At 46.3% G+C, this 21712-nt stretch overlaps 1 protein-coding gene across 14 annotated transcripts in view; it reads left to right on the top strand.

Annotated features, from left to right (window-relative positions):
• EP400 (E1A binding protein p400) overlaps positions 1-21712 on the top strand; it is an 80671-nt gene that overhangs the window by 8602 nt on the left and 50357 nt on the right. For 5 of the 14 annotated variants that reach the window (XM_055146700.1, XM_055146691.1, XM_055146689.1 and 2 more), the window contains exons 2-6: positions 4427-5764; positions 7321-7431; positions 17887-17983; positions 19904-20011; positions 20540-20919. In XM_055146700.1, the coding sequence (XP_055002675.1) occupies positions 4463-5764; positions 7321-7431; positions 17887-17983; positions 19904-20011; positions 20540-20919 (1998 nt within the window). In that variant the 5' untranslated portion in view covers positions 4427-4462. The remainder of the gene's footprint in view (positions 1-4426; positions 5765-7320; positions 7432-17886; positions 17984-19903; positions 20012-20539; positions 20920-21712) is intronic. The other 9 variants (XM_055146701.1, XM_055146702.1, XM_055146693.1 and 6 more) reach the window with 6 other exon arrangements.

Genomic DNA, 21712 nt, shown 5'->3' with positions numbered 1-21712 from the left:
GCAGGTTTGTTTTTGTTTTTTGTTTTTGGGTCACACCTGGTGATGCACAGGGATTACTCCTGGCTCTGCACTCAGGAATTACTCCTGGCAGTGCTCAGGGGACCACATAGGATTCTGGGAATCAAACCTGGGTCAGCCGCGTGCAAGGCAACCACCCTATCCACTGTGCTTTCATCCTGCCCATTTGTGTGCAGTTTTTTTAAAAAATGTGATACATTCTTAGAGATATTTGAAGGTGGGGTTACTTGCTCAAAGGTAACAGGGTGTGATGGTTCTTTTCTGTTCCCCCCTGTTGGTGATCTGGCCTCTGAGTCCTGTGACATCCCAGTTGCACCTTTCCCTGCTTCCTGCTAGCTTCCCCTGCAACCTTTCTGAGTAATCTGCTGGCATCTGGGCGGAATGGTTCTGTGTAGTAGGTGAGACTGGCCCCTTCCACCAGAGTGGTTAAGTAGATATTTTTATCAATGAGTCTTCTTGTTCTTTATTTGTTTGCTTACTGGGATTTCTATTCGCATGCCTGCTCTTATATTACTAGTGCTAGTTCTTTGACATAATTACTTTGATATTCTTCCCAAGGTATTTTGATTTTGATTTTAATGATTTACTTTTGAGTTTAAAACATGTTAAAATTGTGTGTCTTCAGTCCATCATCTGTCTTTTTCAGATACTGAATTCCCTTCAGAGCATTAGTAAGTATTCACTTTGTTGTTCTGTAAGTTTTTCTGCTTTTGCAGTTAGTATAAAACTTGGAATGCTAGTTTATAAAAATGCTTTATTTTGGTGAATAATTTTATGAGAACTTAGGCAGAATCATGCTCAGTTGGGTGTCAGTGGAACCTTTTCTCTTAGTTTATGGCTTATTACGCCTGAGTGTCTTCCTGATCTTCATCTCTCTCACTGATGGCTGGAGATCTGTTCATGTAATCTAAGGAAATGACCCTGAATGTGATGTCAGGTATCTGTTCTATTTTTCTACCTTGCCACATGTATTCCCTAATATGTTTTAAAAGATCTGGGAAATCTTAAGTATTCCACATCCAGTATGAGTCTGTGTTCATGCTGACCCCATGTGTGTGCTTGGGGGGCAAGGTGGGAGTGGGCTGTTGGCAACGTGTACCCGTGGCTTCCAGGTCAGCTGTGGCTGCCTCATGGTCTGACTCTGTGGTCAGAGAGAACCGGCAGAGCAGAGGTATCTCTGCCCTTTCCAGTGTACATCTCTTGTTTAGCTTTCCTCTCAGAATTACAGAGCTTGATTTCCTATAAATATGTGTTTCAGTCAGGTCTTGGGCTGGGACTATTTTATCTATACACATTTATTTTGGGGATGGGATTGTGGAATGTTTTTTTTTTGTTTTTTTTTTTTTTTGCTTTTTGGGTCACACCCAGCGATGCTCAGGGGTTACTCCTGGCTTTGCACTCAGGAATTACTCCTGGCGGTGCTTGGGGGACCATATGGGATGCCGGGGATCGAACCCGGGTCGGCCTCGTGCAAGGCAAATGCCCTACCCACTGTGCTATCGCTCCGGCCCCAGGAATGTTTTATATATGTGTGTGAGACACTGTATTTGTTCCCCCAAGCAGCGAAACAGAGTAGAATGGATTCTGTACCAAGCTCAAAGTCTGTTTTTTTAATTTTTTTCCATTGTAGCTTGTCAGAAATCCATTCCACTCTGAGGGCATAATTACAAATTCAAACTAGTTGCCATTTGTTTATTGGTTTTGGGCCACACCTGGCAGTGCTTAGAACTTACTCCTGGCCCTGTGCTCAAGGATTATTCTTGGTGGAGCAGGCTAAAAATCTGTCTTCCCCCACCTCCTCCCTCAGAGAGCATGTGTGGATGGGGTATGTGTGATACACCTGCTGAGGGTGTCCTGTTGGTGTCTCAACCACCATGTGAGGTGGGGGGTGGGGGGTAGGGCCCACCTATGCTTCCTAAGCTGCCAGGGCAGGCTTTGACCACCTGTGCCCATGAGCTGGGATCACTGGACTAAAGAGTGAATGACTGAACATATCAAAATCAGCTTCATGTGTGAGTTTTTGAGTCTTGTTCCTTTTTGGTTTTAGGGCCATGTTAAATAGCTTTCTGGGGCTGCTCCCGGCTCAGTGCTTAGGGAATCATACAGTGCCAGGGATCAAATCTGGGCCTCCTGCGCTCAGCTTGTGGTGAGCTCTCTGGCTGCAGAGTGTTTGTGAGTCTTTGTTTAACAGTTTACTGTTGGGGCTGGACCAATAGTATAGCAGGTAGGGTTTTTGCTTTGCATGCAGTCTGTTGACAGTGCTCCCTTAGCACTGTCACTGTCATCCCGTTGCTCATCGATTCGTTCGAGCGGGCACCAGTAACTTCTCTCATTGTGAGACTTATTTGTTACTGGTTTTGGCATATCCAATACACCACGGGTAGCTTGCCAGGCTCTGCCGTACGGGCGCATACTCTCGGTAGCTTGCTGGGCTCTCCGAGAGGGGCAGAGGAATCGAACACGGGTCGACCGCATGAAAGGCAGATCCCCTACCGCTGTGCTATCGCTCAACCCTGCCAGGAGTGATTCCTGAGTACAGAGCCCAGTTGTGACCTAAAAAGCAAGAAAGGGGGGGGGGGATGGATAGAAGTTTACTGATGTTTTTATTTTATTTATTTTTGGGTCACACCCGGCGATGCACAGGGGTTACTGTACACTCAGGAATCACTCCTGGCAGTGCTCAGGGGAACCATATGGGATGCTGGGAATCGAACCTGGGTCGGCCACGTGCAAGGCAAACACCCTACCTGCTATGCTATTGCTCCAGCCCCTTACTGATATTTTTAACCAGAAATGAGCAGTTAGATTAGTTATCATGGTCAGTTGTCTGGTCTGTTACCAGGCTGCCATCCCCAAGAAGCTGTGTGTTTCTGCTGTGTGTGCTTTGGAACTTACGCCGATGGAGAGAAGCTGTGCTGCCTGCAGGTGAAATGCACTACTGCTCTCTGATGCCTGCCTAGCCAGCGCAGTGTGTGTGTGAGGGGTATACAAAGAAATGGGCACCTTACATCTCACTTCAGACTACTCCTTAGTGCTAGGGGTCAAGGTCTCACAGGGGGAAGTCCTCTATTACTAGACCCAAGACTTGGGAATTTTTTTTAGGGGGGGAGGTAGGGGGTGCACACCCTGTGTTGCTCAGGGGTCACTTCTAGCTCTGTGGTCAGTGCTTGTGGGACCACATGTAGTGCTGACATTTGAACCATTGTAGCCACCTGCAAGTCAAGTGCCCTGCTTGCTATACTAGCTCTTCAGCCAGGACATGGGACTTTCCATGGTGGACCTGTCTGGATGACTTTTATGGGGACAGCCAGTATCCTTGGTGCCAGGTCTGCTCTCTTGGTACAAGGCCTCGGGTGCTTACCTGTGCTGATGTTGGCTGTGTGGGCCGGGACTGAGGGATGCTGTGCTCCCCTGACTCCAAAGGCACTCCTTGCTCTTTGTTTTGTTGTGTTTTGGGAACACTCCCGATGATGCTCAGGGCTTACTCTTGACTCTGTCCTCAGGGATCAACCATTTGGGGTGACGTGGAAAGACCCCAGGTCAGTGATATGCAGGGCTTTTGTCTTTCTCTCCCACTGTCCTTTCTCTTGGACCCCACTGTCTTTCTGGCTTTGCCTTCCTCCACATTCTCTAGTCCTGGGGCTCTTGCAGTTTGGGGTAGGAGCTCCTTTGTTTGAAGCAGTGGTGACTCTCCAGGGACCCTCTGAGGGTTTGTTTCTGGCTGTTTCTCTTCTTTCCCCATGAGATCTTGAGATCCCTGGATACATACAAAGGATGCCAGTGAGCAGCCACTTGCCACTGCAGCTCTTCACCTGCTTTCCTCCCTGGGGAGGCAGACCATCTCACCCATGCCTGTGTTCCTCCTTTGCAGCATGATTGCCAAGTGATGAGCTCAAGAGTTGATTTGATTTGCACAGGGTTTCTGTAGCCGGTGTAGCCAGGTGTTTCTCAGAACTGCAGGCTGCTGAGGAATGTGAGGTTCTGCTTTGAAGATACCTGGCCGCGTCGGCACTGCTTCCTGGTACCGTACTTCAGCTGTGATAGGCAGACAGCAGCCCCTCCGCATCCCAGAACATAGATAAATGAAGAGGAGCTGCATTGTGTTGCTGGTGCCAAGGCCCTGTGTGGCTCTTGAATCCAGTAGCATGAGGTCACTGTGCACTAGCGGAGCCCTTTGGCCAGGCTGCGTCCTGCTCCCGGGCCAGCAGTGGCCATGAGGGCCATGAGGTTCAGTCTTCCAAGGAGATAGCTCATGGGTTGTCTCCTCCCTGGCATACCAGGTGTTAACCGAATGTATTTGAAGTAATGCCAGTGGAAAAACGTGCCTTCAGATAACCTCTCGAGGGCAGTGAGAATCGAAAGCTTATATTTGCCTTTAAGTAACTTGATCTTAACTTTGATTTTTCAGGAGAACATTTAAGTTGGATTAAAAAGGGGGGCAATAATGCACCATGGCAGCGGCCCTCAGAGTGTCCCTCATCAGCTGCAGAGGGCCAGGACCTTCGCGGGCAGTGAGGAAGAGCAGCAGGCCCATCCAATGCCAGCCCAGTCCCCCGCCACACCTTTTGCACCATCAGCGAGCCCCTCCGCACCCCAGTCCCCCACGTACCAAGTCCAGCAGCTGATGAACAGAAGCCCCGTGGCTGGGCAGAATGTGAATATCACCCTTCAGAACGTTGGCCCGGTTGTGGGCGGAAACCCCCAGATTGCACTCGCTCCCCTGCCTCTTCCCAACCCCACTTCTCCAGGGTTTCAGTTCAGCGGGCAGCAGAAGCGCTTTGAGCATGGATCACCGTCATATATCCAGGTCACTTCGCCACTGCCCCAGCAGGTGCAGACTCAGAGCCCCACCCAGCCTGCTCCCGGGCCCGGCCCGGGCCTTCAGAGTGTGCGGGCTGGGGCCCCAGGCCCGGGCCTGGGCCTGTGCAGCAGCAGCCCGACTGGGGGCTTTGTGGACGCCAGTGTGCTGGTGAGACAGATCAGCCTGAGCCCATCTGGCAGCGGGCACTTTGTGTTCCAGGAGGGCTCAGGCCGTGCCCAGGTGACTCAGGGAGCCCAGGTCCAGCTGCAGCACACAGGGACTTCCATTGCGGTCAGGGAACGGAGACTCTCCCAACCCCACGCCCAGTCTGGAGGGACTGTCCATCATCTGGGACCCCAAAGCCCTGCTGCTGGTGGTGGGGCCACACTGCAGCCCCTGGCCAGCCCCAGCCACATCACCACCGCCAGCCTGCCGCCTCAAATCAGCAGCATCATCCAGGGGCAGCTGATTCAGCAGCAGCAGGTGCTGCAGGGACCATCGTTGACCAGACCGCTGATGCCTGGGGTCGGGGGCGCTGCTGCATTTGGGATGACGTCCCCCCCACCCCCCACCAGCCCTTCCCGGACTACGGTGCCTCCAGGCCTTTGCAGTCTCCCTCTCACATCTGCGGGGAGTGCAGGGGCAAGAAAGGCTCCTAAGAAACTAGAGGAGATCCCCCCAGCCTCCCAGGAGCTGGCTCAGATGAGGAAGCAGTGTCTGGACTATCACCACAAGGAGATGGAGCTACTCAGGGAGGCCTTCAAGGAGTACCTGATCGAACTCTTCTTCCTGCAACACCTGCAAGGGAACATGATGGATTTCTTAGCATTCAAGAAGAAGCATTATGCCCCACTCCAAGCTTATCTTAGGCAGAATGATTTGGACCTGGAGGAGGAAGAGGAGGAGGAAGAAGAGGAAGAAAAGGCTGAGGTCATCAATGATGAGGTGAGCAGCGGTGGCTGAAACCTGTGTTCCACAGATCTGAGTAGAGGCTGTGGTAAATAAAAGTCATCTGCCAGTTTTTGTGGTTGTTACAGTCTGGATGTGGCTTCATAAAGATTTAATTCAGAAGTAAAACTGAAGATGTACTTTGCTTTTTTCCTTCATGGAAGGGGAAGAGCTGTTCCAGGTGTTGGGAGGAAGGTCCCGAAGGATCTGTGAGTAATGCTGATCCAGAACCACGTGCTTCTATTTAGAACAGGGTTTTTCTGGGCTTCAGAGGACTCCCTGGCGTGACCCTGCCCTGCCCACAGGTTGGGTATTGGGAATGTGGGTTCTAGCTGAAACCAAAAGGCCTGCGCCAGCCACGGTGCTGCATGCCGTGTGGCTGGTTTTCCAGTTGCTCCCTCTCTTAGGGCCCTAGCCATGGTGCGCTCTCTGCAGTTTCTGAGCAAGGGGTTTGAGTCTTTAGCCTTTAATGCTGTACCAGTCATGATTACAAGTCACTCGATAAATTTATACGGTATTGTCATGATTAAAATGCAGCTGTGATAAAACGTTTTCATTTTTTCCTAGATGTTGTCTTATATTGGTGATCATATTTTAAACTCAAGCTTTTGTAGTTAACTCTTAAATGATCTTTAGGATAGCATCTTCTCTTTTTTTTTTTTTTTTTTTTAAGATAGTGAAGTTTTGGGGCTGCCTACCTGGAATGGGTGCTTAAATCCCTTAACCATTTCTCAGTACCATGGTGGTTCCAAGAGACTTGGGTCTGTGTTTCTCCGAGCCCGCTTGCCCAGCTGCGGAGGGAGTCACACTGTGATGCCCTGTGCTGTGTGCCTCTGTGTTGTGTGGTGTGCACGGTGTTGGTGCAGCTTACTGTGTTCTATGATGCAGCTCAGTCAGCTCTTCTCCTACAAAGACATCAGCCTTTGGAGAACAAAAGCTGGTCTCTGCCCAAGCAGTCCTCACTGATGTTTATGGACGTGTCTGTGTGGCTTTGCCATTTTGTGTTTTCTTTAACACCCTTTCCAGGATATTCCCCACACCCCCATCCCCAAAGATGTATATGATTATTTAGAGAATTTCTCCTTTGTTGCCACGAAATAGTGAAGTTCAGTTCTCTTTGTACACCTATATTGTCTACGGGTTCAGGGCCCCTCTCTCCTGCACACCCACCCCCCAAAAAAAATAAAACTTATAAAGGCTGATTAGTTCCTTTCATAACTTCCCATTGAAACAGGCTATTTTGACCCTCAGGTAATAGGAAATAGGAAGAGGTTAGGGCTTTGGCACTTGAAGTGCATCAACCATTCCCATTTTTAATGTTTCATATGGCAAAATCTGAAAATGTTCTGCTTGTGACATATTCCTGCATACTCTGTAGTTGAGTTAGGTGGTTAAACTCCAGGTCAGTACCAGGTCCTCGCACAGGATTTGGTGGAAAAGTGTTCCATTTTAAATGATCAGATATCAATGAGTGATCAGCAGTAAAATTCTAACAAAATTTTGAGCAGTCTTAAAACTATCTTGCCTTTTTTTCTCAAAATATTTTCTCTCAGGTAAAGGTTGTGACAGGAAAGGATGGGCAGACTGGTACTCCTGTTGCTATAGCAACCCAGCTTCCACCAAATGTTTCTGCTGCTTTTTCATCCCAGCAGCAACCATTTCAGGTACTTTTCGATGGTTCTCAAATGTAGTCTCATCCCAAACTTCTCCTTCATCCAGATATTTTAACCTTCAATTTACTATTGCTCTTTGGCATTTTTTTCCAGAGCCCATTCCTTATTTTTAAAAAGTAAAAGTCTTCTTGCATATAAAGTGATAAAATTAAATTGCATGAGTGAATGACAACACAGATGTTAATGCATCATTGTCCATATTGACCTGTAATGCAGTATAGCTGTAGTATGCATGTCCTCTGATACTTAAAAGTTCTGTTGAATGTATGCCCAGGATTCCTTGTGTGCTGTGTTTTAAATGTTGGCTCTTTCTTGTGTCTTCTATCTGTGTTTTTGAGAACAGTGCAAAACAGAAAAAGGGGCGGAGGGAAAGATGTAAGCTGATGGTGACTTGCTGTTTTCGGTAGTTAGAAGGAGCCTGGAGTGAAGCTGCTCTGGAACACCAGTACCTCAGGCTTCTAACTGGATGTTCATGGACTCAGCAAACTGATGATTTTTAATTTTTGAAAATTCTATATTATATCAAGAATCTTAAATTACAGGCCAGATTCCTCTTTTTTGGAAGTAGATCATGCTGGGTTTTAAAAGTAGAATCTTTGTGATGATTTGGAGGGGGTGGGTGTGACATTTAATTTTTTTGTAATTTCAAAGGTATATAAAAGTCTCAGTAATAGTACAAAGAATTTCCCTTTATATCCTTTACCCAGATTCACTAATTTTTGCCCCATTTACATTATTTTCATTCTCTCTTTCTCTAATTACACACACACACACACAGAAACAGACAGACACACACACACACACACACACACACAGTTTCCCCTCGTGAATTGAGAGTAAATTGAAGGTGACACATCTCATACTTTCACATGTATTAATTTGTAAAGCATCATTTCACTTGACCCAGTAGAATCACCAAATGGGGAACTTGTGCACTACTGTAGCATTGTAATCTAAGACACAGTTCACGTGCCAGTGCTGTCTCTGGTACCTTTCTTTAGGGTTATTCTCAATGTGGGATCACCCTGTGCTTTAGTTCCCTTACCTTTCAGTAAACCTTTGAATCTGGGTTTACTCTCCAGTCTACCCTTCGTGGCTTTCATATGCTCGAGTGCAGACCAGCTATTTTCTAACATGTCTTGTTCCATGTCCTCGGGGGTCACACTCAGGAGGCTGTGTGCATGCAGATGCTCTCTCCAACCCCATGAGCCATCCTTAGAATGTCTTTGCATGTGCAGTTGTCTCCTGTTTCCTTGTGTCTGATTTGGGTCCTGGATCTCTGAGAGGAATGTCATAGTGACCCCATCCTTTGTGTCACAGCCTGAGGCTATAATGTGCAGTGCCCTGTCACTGATGCTCCTTACAACCCTATGGTAAAGATACTTCCACCAGACTAATCCACTGGAAGGTTGTTTTCCTTTTGTAAGTGATAACTGATTGGAGAAAATACTTAAAGGCTGTCTAAACATCATCTGTCGAATTCAGCATCTATTGGAAAGTCTTGGCTTGAGTCATTGTTTCTTTAAAGATGGCAAAACAGTTATTCTCACTTTGTTATTCTAATGTCTCATTGATTATCATGCTACTGTAATGATGAGCTTTCCTTTTTCCTGCATTTCTGTATTCATGTAAATGTACTTATTTTAGAACTGTTTTAATGTCAGAACCCAGTCTGACTGAGTTCAATGTCAGGAACTATATTTCATTTATTTCATGGGGACTGAGAGAGTACAAAGGATTGGTGCTCATGCTTTGCGCACATCTTATACCCAGCACCCCAGGGTTCTCTGAGCACCACTAGGATAGCCAAACTGAAAGTGGTACCTAAGGACTGGTAGGTGTGGCCCAAACTTCTCCCAAATTATTGAATTTAGTGTAATTAGCCAACTCCCCAACTTACAGAATTCGTCTTTTTTCGTATTGTGTGAGTTTTGATAGATGCATAGAATTTTGTAACCACATAGGGATGGAGCAATAATCTAGAGGGTGGGGTGCTTAAGCGCTTGCACACAGCTGACCTGGATTTGATCTAGCAACCTATATAGTCCCCAGAACCCCACTAGGAGTGATTTCTGAGTGCAGAGCCAAGAGTAATCCTTGAGCATCTCTGAATTTGGTTCTAAAACCAAAGGGGAAAAAAGAATTTTGTAACCACAACTGAGAAACAGCAGCTCAAAAATCCCCTGAATGTTCCTTTGTGATCAAACTCAAACCTTTCTTTTCTCCATCTTTGTGATGGATTTTTCTAAAATTAAATTTAAATGTAATTATGACAGTGTGTTGCTTTTCCAGCTGGTTATAGTACATTTGATCCTTAGCTGTGTTGTTGCAGCTACCTATGATTGTTGGGTTGGTCCATGTCTGCAGAGAATGTCATTTTGTCTTTTGTAGAACCCCTGGGTATTTCCAAGTGGGGTTGAGGAATGACGGTTCTGTGGATGTCAGATGTAGCTTTTGTGTGGTTCTTACACCTGAGTGTTGGTGCCGTTTGGGTAGATACTTAGGGGTTGGATTGCTGACTGTGGTAAAGGGGTGCTCAGCTTTGGCTTTTTTGTTTTTATTTTTTGTTTGGGGGCCACACCCTGCTGTGGTCAGGGTTTACTCTTGGCTCTGTGCTCAGAAGTCACTCCTAGCAGGGCTTGGGGGGGGGCGGACTATATGGAATGCCAGGGACCAAACCCAAGTTGGCAGCATGGAAGGTTAAGGCCTATCTGCTGTACTATTGCTCTCGCTTCATACTATCATTCTGGCTCCGGTATTCAGCTTTGTAACGAACGGGCTTTGAGATTTTTCCACCGTCGCTGACCCCTTTGCATTAACATCAGTATAAGGACTGGTGGTGTTCCCATCTCCCTACTACTACTACTTTGTTGTTACTAATATGGATGGAGTGATTTTCATTTGTGGATCTAGAAACTGAGGGTATGGGCCATCTTACCCTGTGTGCCAGTGAAGCATGGCTTACCTGATGAGCAAAGTGTCTTGATGTGTCCTTCACCCATTGTTCCATGGGCATAAAGCTTTTTTTGTTGGATAGATACAACAAATACTTTTTTCCATGGTTTATCTTTTCTTTCTTTTGGTAATCTTTCACAGAACAAAATTTTGATGCAGTGTAACTCAGAAATTCTGAAGTTACACTCTCAGAAATTTAATGCCTTGTACTCTTTTGCTTTTGTTTTGTTTGGGGGGCCACACCTGGCCGCGCTCAAGCTCATACAAGGCTCTGTGCGCTGGGTTAGAGAAAGTGCCATGCCTGGTGGTGTTCCATTGTGTAGACACAGTTTCTTTATCCAGTCATTTGTTGTTGACCAACCACTTATGTTGTTTCCAGAGTTTGGCATTTGTCAAGCACTATTTTTTCCTTTTTTGTTTGTTTTTTGGCCATACCCTGCTGTGCTCAGGGGTCTCTTCTGGTGTGTTTGGGGGACCGACATGGGATGCTGGGGATTGAACCTGGGTTGGGTGCATGTAAGGCAAGAACCCTACCCTCTGTATTGTCTCTCCAGCCCACTAATACTATCTTTTTGTCTGTTCACTTTATCCTGTGAGTCTTTTCCCATTGTCTGTAAAGTGAACCACAGTATAATTGGTTATTTATCGTTTATGAACAGGGAATATCCAAGCTTGAAGGATCTTAGTCTATGGGGTTGGGCAAGTGCCACATAGCTCAGATGCCTGTCAGAATGTTGCTTTCTGTCATTTCAGACATACCTCGAGCCACCTGCTGCCCAGCTCCTTCCCACAGATGGCCCCTGGTTCTTTTAGGGGCCTTAGCTGGTTGTACCCAAAGCACATATTGCTGTACATCAAACCCAGGGACAAACATGCCAGGCATGTGCTCTATCACTTGAGCCACACTCCCTGATCCCAGTTCCACTTTTGATCCACTTCTGATGGACTCAGGAGACCATATGGGGTGGTGAGGATCGAACCCAGGTCATCTGTGTGCAAAACAAGTGCCCTACCCACTATACTATTTTCCCAGAGCTCAAAAAAGATTTTTTAAATTGAAGATTGTCTCAGGAAGTTTCTTCAGTGAGGGTCCTGTTATTGCTTAATGCCTCATTGACAGGTGTTTGTCAGGAGCATATATACACTTGGAAAAGTTCATTCTGTCTGAACAGATATGCCAGTTAGGTCACTGATTCACTCTTGCCACATTGCAAAGTTCAGAGTGCTCAGAAACCACTCTTGATATAAACCCAGGGCCTTCTTAGCCACTTTGGTTGGGAGTGTAGCTGGAAACATTCACAGGATTTGAAGATGTCTAGCACCATTCCCTAGAGATAACTTGTACTTGTGCACACACTGCCTGTATGGTGGTGGTTCCAGTAGAACTGTTGTTCGACTTCACCAGAGACACCCCCCCCCAGCAGCCTCTCTGTGGTGATGCAGGGCACATGGATGAGAGTGCACCCACTCTGGAGCCCCCGGCCTCCGCATCGTTTGGTGGGACCGAAGCTTCCAGGAGGGCCCAGGTCTCATGCTCCTAGTCAGAGGGCAAGTGAGCAGAGCCAGGGCCAGTCTGAGGAGCTGCATGTGATGAGCGTATGGGAGTCTTACTCTCTTGTTTAATTTTTTATTTTGATTTTGGTCTTTGGGCTACAATCAGTGGTGCTCAAAGATTACTCTGCTCAGGGACCACTCTGGTGAGGCTTGGGAGAATACGGGTGCTGGAGATCAAACTTGGTTTGACACGAGCAAGGCAGCTGCCTTAACCCTGCCTGATCTCTCCTGCTCAAAGTCTTACTCTTAGATGGCATGTGCACATTCTTTAATTCCTTTCTCAGTGTTTTATTGGGAACAATTTCAGCAAATTGAGTGGGTTGTTTGGTGAACACCCATACTCATGATGTGAATTCTGTGGTTGATTTTACTGTGCTTTAAAAATCACACAGTCTATAATTGCCATTGTATAATAGTTAAGCTGGAAGAGGGAAGGAAAGTTGTCTATTTTGAGTTTCACTGTTCAAATTTGAAACATACTAGCAGATGTCTAAGGAAGTAGGGACATGGAGTCTGTCAGAAAGAATTACAGTAAAAGTATGTCCTTGGTTTTCTCTGGGAAAAAAATTCAAGTATGTGTTTCATTAAAGTTAGTTGTAGAATACATTAACTTTGTCTAAAGAGCAAGAGTCCTGTGTATTACATATGTGTTAATTTCTGTCCACTTCCAGAGGATTTTGAGGCATTGGGTGCAGAAGTGTTATCTATAAAATAAAACTTGGACACGTGCACATATGTGCATATCTTTACAAATAGAATCATCCCTAGGACTGGGACATGGCTCAGGCTCCGAGTGCAGGAGTCCCAGGTTCAAGGTCCATGAGTTATTACCAGTTGTGGCCCAGAAACAAAAAAGAAGATCACTTCTAGTTCACTTATAGTTTTACCAGATGCAGGCTATGGAGACGTGGTTAGTCCCTGAGCTACATTCCAACTCAGAAGAACTGAGCGGCTTTCACTGAGTTTTCTGTTTGGAAAAAAAATAGTTGTGACTTAAGAGGTAGTACAGCAGATAGGACTCTTGCCTTGCACATGGCTGACTCAGGTTCTGTCCCCAGCATCCCACAGGATTCCCCGAGCATTGCCAGGAGTAATCCCTAGGTCCAGAGCCAGGGGTAAACCCTGAACATTGTTGGGTGTGGCCCAGAAACTAAACAAAAAGAGAACCCAAACAAATAAATTCATCCTTCTAACAGTTCTTAAAATACTACATATAGGGGCCAGAGCGATAGCACAATGGGTAGGGCATTTGCCTTACATGCGGCCGACCCGGGTTCGATCCTCGGCATCCTATATGGTCCCCCAAGCACTGCCAGGAGTAATTCCTGAGTGCAAAGCCAGGAGTAACCCCTGAGCATCACTGGGTGTGACCCAAAAGAAAAAAAAAACAAATAAAATACTACATATATATACACCATCATGGTTCAGTATAGTCATTATTTTTCTTTTTCTTCTTTTTTTTTTTTTGCATTTTGGGTCACACCCGGCGGCGATGCTTAGGGGTTACTCCTGGCTCTGCACTCAGGAATTACTCCTGGTGGTGCTCGGGGGACTGTATGGGATGCTGGGAATCGAACCTGGGTTGGCCGCATGCAAGGCAAACGCCCTACCCACTGTGCTATCGCTCCAGCCCCATTATTTTTCTTCTTCTTAACTTTATTTTCATTTTTAGTAGCTCCTGATCTCTCATTTTGAGAAACATGTATCCAACTATATTTTCTTTTCTTTTTTTTTTTTTTTGCTTTTTTGGGTCACACCCGGTGATGCACAGGGGTTACTCCTGGCTCTGCACTCAGAAATTACTCCTGGCAGTGCTCAGGGGACCATATGGGATGCTGGGAATCAAACCCGGGTCGGCCGCGTGCAAGGCAACTACCCGCTGTGCTATTGCTCCAGCCCCTATCCAACTATATTTTCTAATTAGATCTGTTTTACTTAGAAACAGTACTTAGGGATGGCCTTAGTTAGAGTCATAGTATCTTTATATGGTGTTCAATCTAAAATCATCTTTTTTCCCCCCTTTAGTTAAAAGTGATACTGGAATAGGTGAGTGGTGTTTGGTTTGGTTTTTTTTTTTTTTCTTTTTGGGTCACACCCAGCGATGCACAGGGGTTACTCCTGATTCATGCACTCAGGAATTACTCCTGGCAGTGCTCGGGGGACCATATGGGATGCTGGAAATTGAACCTGGGTCGGCCACGTGCAAGGCAAATTCCCTGCCCGCTGTGCTATCACTCCAGCCCCATGAGTGGTCTTTGTTTTACTGTAGTCTTGTCAGTTTTGCTAAGTATTCTATTAAGAGGTTAAGACCTTCCAGGATGGATTTTCTTGTTTGCCACCAATTTTAGGATTCTCACAATCTGTTGCTAATTTTATAAATTGGGACCTCTCTATGATAAATGTAATGATTTCTGCTTACAAGAGGGTTTGAGAAGGCATTCTAAAATACAGTTACTGTAGACAAAATAATATCATTTTATTATTTATGTATTAAAAACCTGTTATGTTAGAACAGTAGAGTTCTTTGGCGCTACCCAAGCTGCTCTTTTCATTCTACATGTGTGTTCTTCTTTTTCAGAGAGCTCTTTTAGAACCCCTTAATTCCCAGATGCGCCCTGTCTTCCACCCACCTCTGCTCTGGGTCATCTCCCCCTTTTAAATTGTCAATTGAATCGGGTTTCTTTCCATTTCCGTTACTGGCCTTAGTTTTTTTCCTCCAGAATAAGAAGTCTGTTCTTTCACCTGAAATATTTTTCAGTTGTCTTTTCTAGGTGCATACCTGGTTCATGTCCGCTATTCTTTCTCCTTGCAATTTTTAGACTTTCCATAAACTGTCTCCTACGGATTAATTCTATTTTGGCATTGTTTTGTTAAAATGAACCAGAATTCAGTGAAATTCAACTTAACTGGGAATTAGTTCTCATCAAAGAGGGTCTGAATTTTTCTCTCAGTCTTTTTAAAAAGGAATTCCAATAAATGCTTCAGTAACTGCTATAAAAATGTAATTAAAGTTAATTTTGTTTGTTTTGGGGCCACACCCAGTGGTGCTCAGGACTTAGTCCTTGTTCTGTGCTCAAGGATCACTCCTGGTGGGTTTAGGGGAACATATGCAGCGTGGGCCCAAATCTGGGCGGGCCATATGCAAGGCAAGCATCCTGCATACTGTGCTATCACTCTTACCTCTAAAATTACATTTGAAGACAGTAGTGTATCTTCATGGAGGCAGTATAAGTTGAAACTGAAAATCAAGAGTTGGCACTGAAAAGGTGAAGAACAGGAATTGGTCTTTCTGTGAGTCTGGACTCTTCCTGGGTGACGGCTCCTCCGTGTTTGCCTGTGACATGAGTCAGGAGCACCTACTTGGTGACCAGACTGTCATTTCTTGTGAGAGTCACTGAAATGACACAGTCACTTGGGAGTGTGCCTGTGTCCTTTTTTTTTTTTTTTTTCATTTCTTTTTGGGTCACACCCAGCGATGCACAGGGGTTACCTCCTGGCTTTGCACTCAGGAATTACTCCTGGTGGTGCTCAGGGGACCATATGGGATGCTGGGAATCGAACTCGGGTCGGCCGCGTGCAAGGCAAACACCCTACCTGCTGTACTATTGCTCCAGCCCCGTGCCTGTGTCCTTGAGGGAGTTTCTTTCCTTCGTGGTTCACCATCCCTTCCAGTGCAGAGGGTCCCCTTCGAGCTTTCCCGTGCTCCTATCTTATCCCACTGCCTCCACCCCAGCTCCACTGCACAGCCTTTCTGGTCTGGATTCTCGGCTCTCTGTAATTACTCTTTCTGTCGAGAATACCCCTTACCATGTATTAAACCCTATTTAAAAGAGCGTTTGGGCATACAGATTAAAGCCACTGTGAAAACTTTGCTGTTTCTGTGGGTGCCGGGAGCTCTTCTAGGACTGGTGTTCTTGTTTTCTGAGGATGATTTGTGTCCTCAGAATAATTTGAAGTTGGCCTTTGGATGTGGCTAATGAAAGGCTCTAGAGAATCTGGGTTCTGTTAAGTCTGTTGCAGAGGTGATTATTATTATTATTATTATTATTATTATTATTGGGGTGGGGTCACATCTGGCAATGCACAGAGGTTATTCCTGCCTCTGCCCTCAGGAATTACCCCTGGCAGTGCTCAGGGGACCATATGGGAAGTTGGGAATCGAACCCGGGTCGGCCACGTGCAAGGCCAACACCCTCCCCCCTGGACTGTCGCTCTGGCCCCCAGAGGTTGTTATTTTGCTTTCACCTTTAATTGAGTTGAAGTAACAGAATTTCAGTTCCCTATGTCTTAGTGGCACCTGAAGTCTGTGGTTGTGTTGGCATGTGCTGGGTGTGTTTATGTGTGTGTATGTGGCCTATGGAGAGAATGTTGGCTGCCTCCTGGGGTTCCCACTTCCTCATGTACGAGGTGATTTTCTGCTCTTGGTCCTAGTGGTCCTCATGCCAGTGATAGAGCTTCTGTATTTCTGGATCTGAGATAGTCCTCAGGCCAAACGACTTAACCCAAAACCTCCCTCGTTCCGATCTCCTTCCCTTCCAGTTCTCTATGATAGTATTGGTATTACTGTCCTGCATCTGCCTTCCTTTTTGAATTTTTAAAATTCCACCTAGAGTTTCCTATCTTTATTCAGTAGGAAGTACTTAATCATCACTGGGCATAGAATGTCTTATCAGTGTCTTTGTTTTAAAAAAAAAAAACCCTTCCAGTTCCAGAAGTGATACATGTTCATTATAGAAAGATTTTAGTGCACACACACAAATGAAAGTCACCTGTAGTCCAGTTCTCATAGATGACCACCGTTCACATACTCTATCAGAGTCATTCTTTCTTTCCTTTCTCCCTCTCTTCTCTTTGTTCATCCCTTCCTCCCTTCTTCCTCACCCCTTTTGTTAAATGTAAATGGAGGTGTTTATTCTCCTTTCAGTCACTTTGGAGCCTTTCCCCAGTATCCCCCCTTCCAGGGCAGGCCGCATAGAAGTGGATTATCTATCCCTGGAACTGCGTGGGCAAACGGCCTCTCCTGGAGCAGTCACTGGGGTTAGGCATTAGTAATGTTTGCATTAAAAATATCTGGCTAAGTAGAGTAGGTACATGGGATTGTTTACAAAATCAGCAACTGAAATGTTAAATATCATCCTTAGCATTTATTGTAATGGCAAGGATGATGGATGGATGGGAAAACTGAACTCCAGGCATAGCCAGTTTTTGCCTCAGCTAATAGCGTTTCATTTAAACATTAAATGTGATATATGTATATGTATATATGTATACACACACGCACATACATGTATCTCAGTTTTCTCTGTGCCAGGTAGGTGCTGGCTACAGAAATCGTGCCTTGAAGAGCCCAAGTCAGTCAGATTGTCTCTGGCTCGGACTGTGGTGGCATTGTCCAGGGGGAAGCATTCTACCTCTCTGGTCTGGGTTTCCGGGAGACTGGCCAGAGGCTGTGCTGCCGGTGCTGCCGCGCTCCGTACAGAGCAGGGAGGGGCTGAGGATCTAGGTCTGAGCGCAGTTCCACTCAAAACCAGAAAACTGGCTTTTGTAATTCTTTTTTTCCCTCAAAAGGTAAGTCAGAACTTTCCGGGTTTTTTCTGGTATATATATATTTAAATAGATTGGGTATTTAAATATGTCTTCTGAAAAAAGGAGTGAGGTTAATCTTGGGAGTAATTATGAGACTCTTTCCCCCCCACCCCCCTTGCTTTTGGAGCCTTACCAGACAGTGCTCAGGGGCTGTTACTGGGTCTGTGCTGTCCCTGGCAGTGCTCAGGGGTTTCTTGAGGTGCCAGGGATAGAACTGGGGTTGGCTGCATGCAAGCAAGCGCCTTAACCCCTGTGCTCTCTCTCTGACCCCCAGTTAGAAGAATTTCGACTTATAGTCATTCTTGTAATTCACTTGAACATCAAAGTCTCATTTGCTCTCTCTTTTTCTAGCAGCAGACCCTGACAGGAACCCTGGTGTCAGGGGCTGGAAGTGCAGCAGCAGCGGAGACGGATCCCTTTAAGCGGCAGCAGGCAGGACCCCCAGCAGGTATGTCTAGGAGCACAGACCCATGTGGGGATCATTTTACTGTGGGAATCATTGCATGGCATGTGTAGCTCTGTGCCACACACTGCTCACATCTAGTGGGGTGCCTGTTCTGTCCTACTTGGAGAGCGAAGCCAAAATGCTGTGACTGCTTCTGCTAGAAGTCCGACAGATGAATAGATGATCTCATTTTGATTTTGTGTGCATTTGAAGATTCTTTCATGATGTGGTTTAGTGTAAAGCCACATGATTTTGCAAATTGTCATTCATTTTTCAGACTGGATTGTTTTCCCCTATAAATTGTTGATGTGCACACATTTTATGTAAACAAGACAGTTCAGATGCTGTAGTATGTCTGCTTCTGGCTTGGTATTGCCTGCACCCAGAGGTAACTGCCATTCATGTGATTTTTCTTTTTCTTTTTTTTTTGTTTGTTTTGGGGCCACACCTGGCAATCTTCAGGGGTCACTCTAGCCTCTGCACTCAGGAATTATTCCTGGTAGTGCTCAGGGGCCCATTTGGGGTGCCGGGGATTGAACCCAGTTCAGCTCTTTGCAGAGCAAATGCCTTACCCACTGTACTATCACTCTGGCCCTTCAGGTTATGATTTTTCATGCATACCTTTTTTTTGGGGGCAGTGACCACACCCAGCAGTGCTATGGGGTCATTTCTGGTGGTGCTCAGGGGACCAGGTAATGCTGGGAATTGAACCTGGGGCACCCAAAGCAAAGCCTGCATGTTCCAGCCCTTTGAACCATTTCTCTGGCCCTCACAGACATCTTTGACCATGTAGAAGCATTACCACCTGGGTGCTTTTCTGGAAAAAAATGACGTGATCATAGTGGCTTAAGCACTGGGGCTCTAGGTCAGGTGACAGAGCACGTGTAAGTCATCCTGAATTCTGTCTCAGTACTGCATGGCCTTCTGCCTGAATGTTGTCAGATGTGGCCTCAGTGACCCAGACTAAAAATGAGTGACTTACAAGACCGCCTCTCCTAGCCTATTCCTAAGCCTCATTTGTTTCGTTGGCTGCCTATTATCTCATTTTATGGTAGTTTGTTTATATGACTCTTGTGTTCTTTAGTTATTACAACTTTTTTTTTTTCTGCTAAAATCAAGATAGGATTAGATAACAAGTTACACTTCCCCCCATACAAATGATTCTGAAGTTTGTCAACACATTTCTACAAGGAAAAACTTAGAGAATTGCAAGTAGGCAGATCAGAAGCCCACATGCAGTTATTATTATTTTTTTTTTTTTTTGGTTTTTGGGTCACACCCAGTGATGCTCAGGGGTTACTTCTGGCTCTTCACTCAGGAATTACCCCTGGCGGTGCTCAGGGGACCATATGGGATGCTGGGATTAGAACCCGGGTCGGCCGCGTGCAAGGCAAACGCCCTGCCCACTGTGCTATCGCTCCAGCCCCCCACATGCAGTTACATGTTGGTGATCCTAGCTGCTTTTTAGAAGAATAGGCAAAGGCAGTTTTCATGCCTGCCAACAGTTTCTGGGCATTTTATGAAGTATGAGTCTTTGAGTCTTCATGGATGGGATAGTAACCATTTGTGACCCTGTTCTTGTGCTAGCTTTTTGCTCTGCTCATTTTATCTATCTGGTTGCTAAGATCTCATTTTAATTTGTAAGAGCTTTCTGAATGTTGAATAAATCAGCCTTCTGCTCATTGTGTTATGTGGCAAATATTAGATTGTCGCTTGTTCTTTTCCTTTTTATGATGCTTTCTCTTATGTTTGCAAATTTTTAATGTAAAAATATATTTACCAACCTTATCTTTTATGGCTTCTGGATTTTAGTTCATGCATACAGAGATCTTCCTGTTCAAAGATTATAAAACACACGTTTTATCTACTACTATGTGGTTTTATTTTTACACCAAACTGCACCTTTTCTGAAAATTATTCTAGAGCAGTCTAAGAGACCTCGGCTTGAAGTGGGTCACCAAGGGGTAGTTTTCCAGCACCCAGGGGTGAATACAGGAGTCCCTCTTCAGCAGTTAATGCCGACAGTCCAAGGTAAGACCCGGCACCAGAACTCGGCCCTTTAGCTCAGCAGAGGGAGTGCAGAGAGGGTCACAGCCCATGTCGCTGAACTGGGTGGTCCAGGTAGTGTGCGTGCAGGACCCTTTCTGCAAAGGGGGGTTTCTCTGAGCCCTATAGCGCAGCATGGCCTGTCCTAGAGATCGCTCTGTGTCACTGCACTGGCCACACTCCTGTTCTTGAGCCCCTCCAGCTTGGACTTATGTGGTCTGCATCCTGCTGCCGCAGCAGGAGACCTGTGCCTGTCCTCCACTGTCTTGCTTCATGCTGACTTGCAAAGGTCAACCACCTCTCTTTCCTTCTGCGTGTGCTCATTTACAACTGGAGATCTGATCTAATATAAATTTCCCACCAGTTAAGTGTGTGCGTGTATATGTGTGTGTGAGAGAAAGAGTGTTGCTAATGACTGACAAGCATCAGGATGTGAAGTCTGTGCCCTTTCACGTTGGCACGCTATTTCCCGGCTCTGGGGTCAGTACAGGTGGGCTGTTTGCTCTTTTGCAGGAGGAATGCCTCCTGCTCCTCAGGCCACTCAGCTGGCAGGACAGAAGCAAAGTCAGCAGCAGTATGACCCCTCCACTGGGCCTCCGGTGCAGAATGCAGCCAGCTTGCACACACCGCCACCGCAACTCCCTGGCAGGCTGCCCCCTACTGGTCTCCCTGCTACGCCTCTCTCATCCACACTACAGTTCTCACAGCAGATGGCAGAGCCACAGACCCAGCTCCAAGTCCCAGCAAAGACTCAACAACCAAATACACTGGTCCCTGCACCACCTCCCAGCCAGCTCTCTACAGCGCCTCCACCTCCTGCCCAGCCAGCCCTGCATGTGCCATTGCCCGGGAAGGCACACATGCAGATCCCGCAGCTTGCCCCCCAGCCTCAGGTACGCAGGGCATGGGAGGTTCTGAGAGGTGAAAGGAGAAGAGGAGCTGTGTTTGCCTCTGTCTCAGCTGTGAGGGACTCCTCAGAGCAGAGGTTCTTGGTGGGCTGCATACTGGACTCACCTCAGCAGACTTCAGCAGCCTGAAGTTGAGACTCTGAGCACTTGAGTCACTTGCTTCACTTGCTGGAGGCCCCTGGTTGGATCCCTAGATTACTGCCAGGGAATTTCCAGGTACTGCCAGGCCCCAACACAACCTCCATAGCTGAGTCCCACCTGCAGCTCTGGCGCTCAGGCTTGCCAGTCAGGCCTGATAAAGTGCCTGAGGAGCTGAAGGATGGTGCAGTGGCTATGCATATGCTTCACACTGAGAAGGCCCAGGTTGGAGCCTCAGCACTGCTGGGTGTGATCTGAAAGAGTGAACACAAAATCTTCAGAATTTGGGGGGCAAGAGATAGTACAGTTTAGTGCTTGCCTTGCCATTTTGATCCCTAGTATTGCATGGTCATTCACGAAACAGTGGGACCATATCAGCTGATCTTGCCATCCATCCCCCAAGTGCACAAACAGGAATAGCCCCCAGTGCTGCTGGGTATAGCCCAAAGAAACACACTTCCCCAACTCCAAAAAATACTCCAAAAGATATTATTTTACTTAAAATTTTTTTGTCTTTTTTTTTTTTTTTGGAGCTACACTTGGTTGTTCTCAGGGCTTACCCCTGGCAAGGCTCAGGGATGTGAACATGTGTGCTATTAGGGATCAAACCCTGGTCAGCTGTGTACAAGGCAAGTGCCTA

Source organism: Sorex araneus, chromosome 9, assembly GCF_027595985.1.
Source record: "Sorex araneus isolate mSorAra2 chromosome 9, mSorAra2.pri, whole genome shotgun sequence".
Classification (NCBI taxonomy): domain Eukaryota; kingdom Metazoa; phylum Chordata; class Mammalia; order Eulipotyphla; family Soricidae; genus Sorex; species Sorex araneus.
This window is presented reverse-complemented; position numbering and strand designations above follow the sequence as displayed.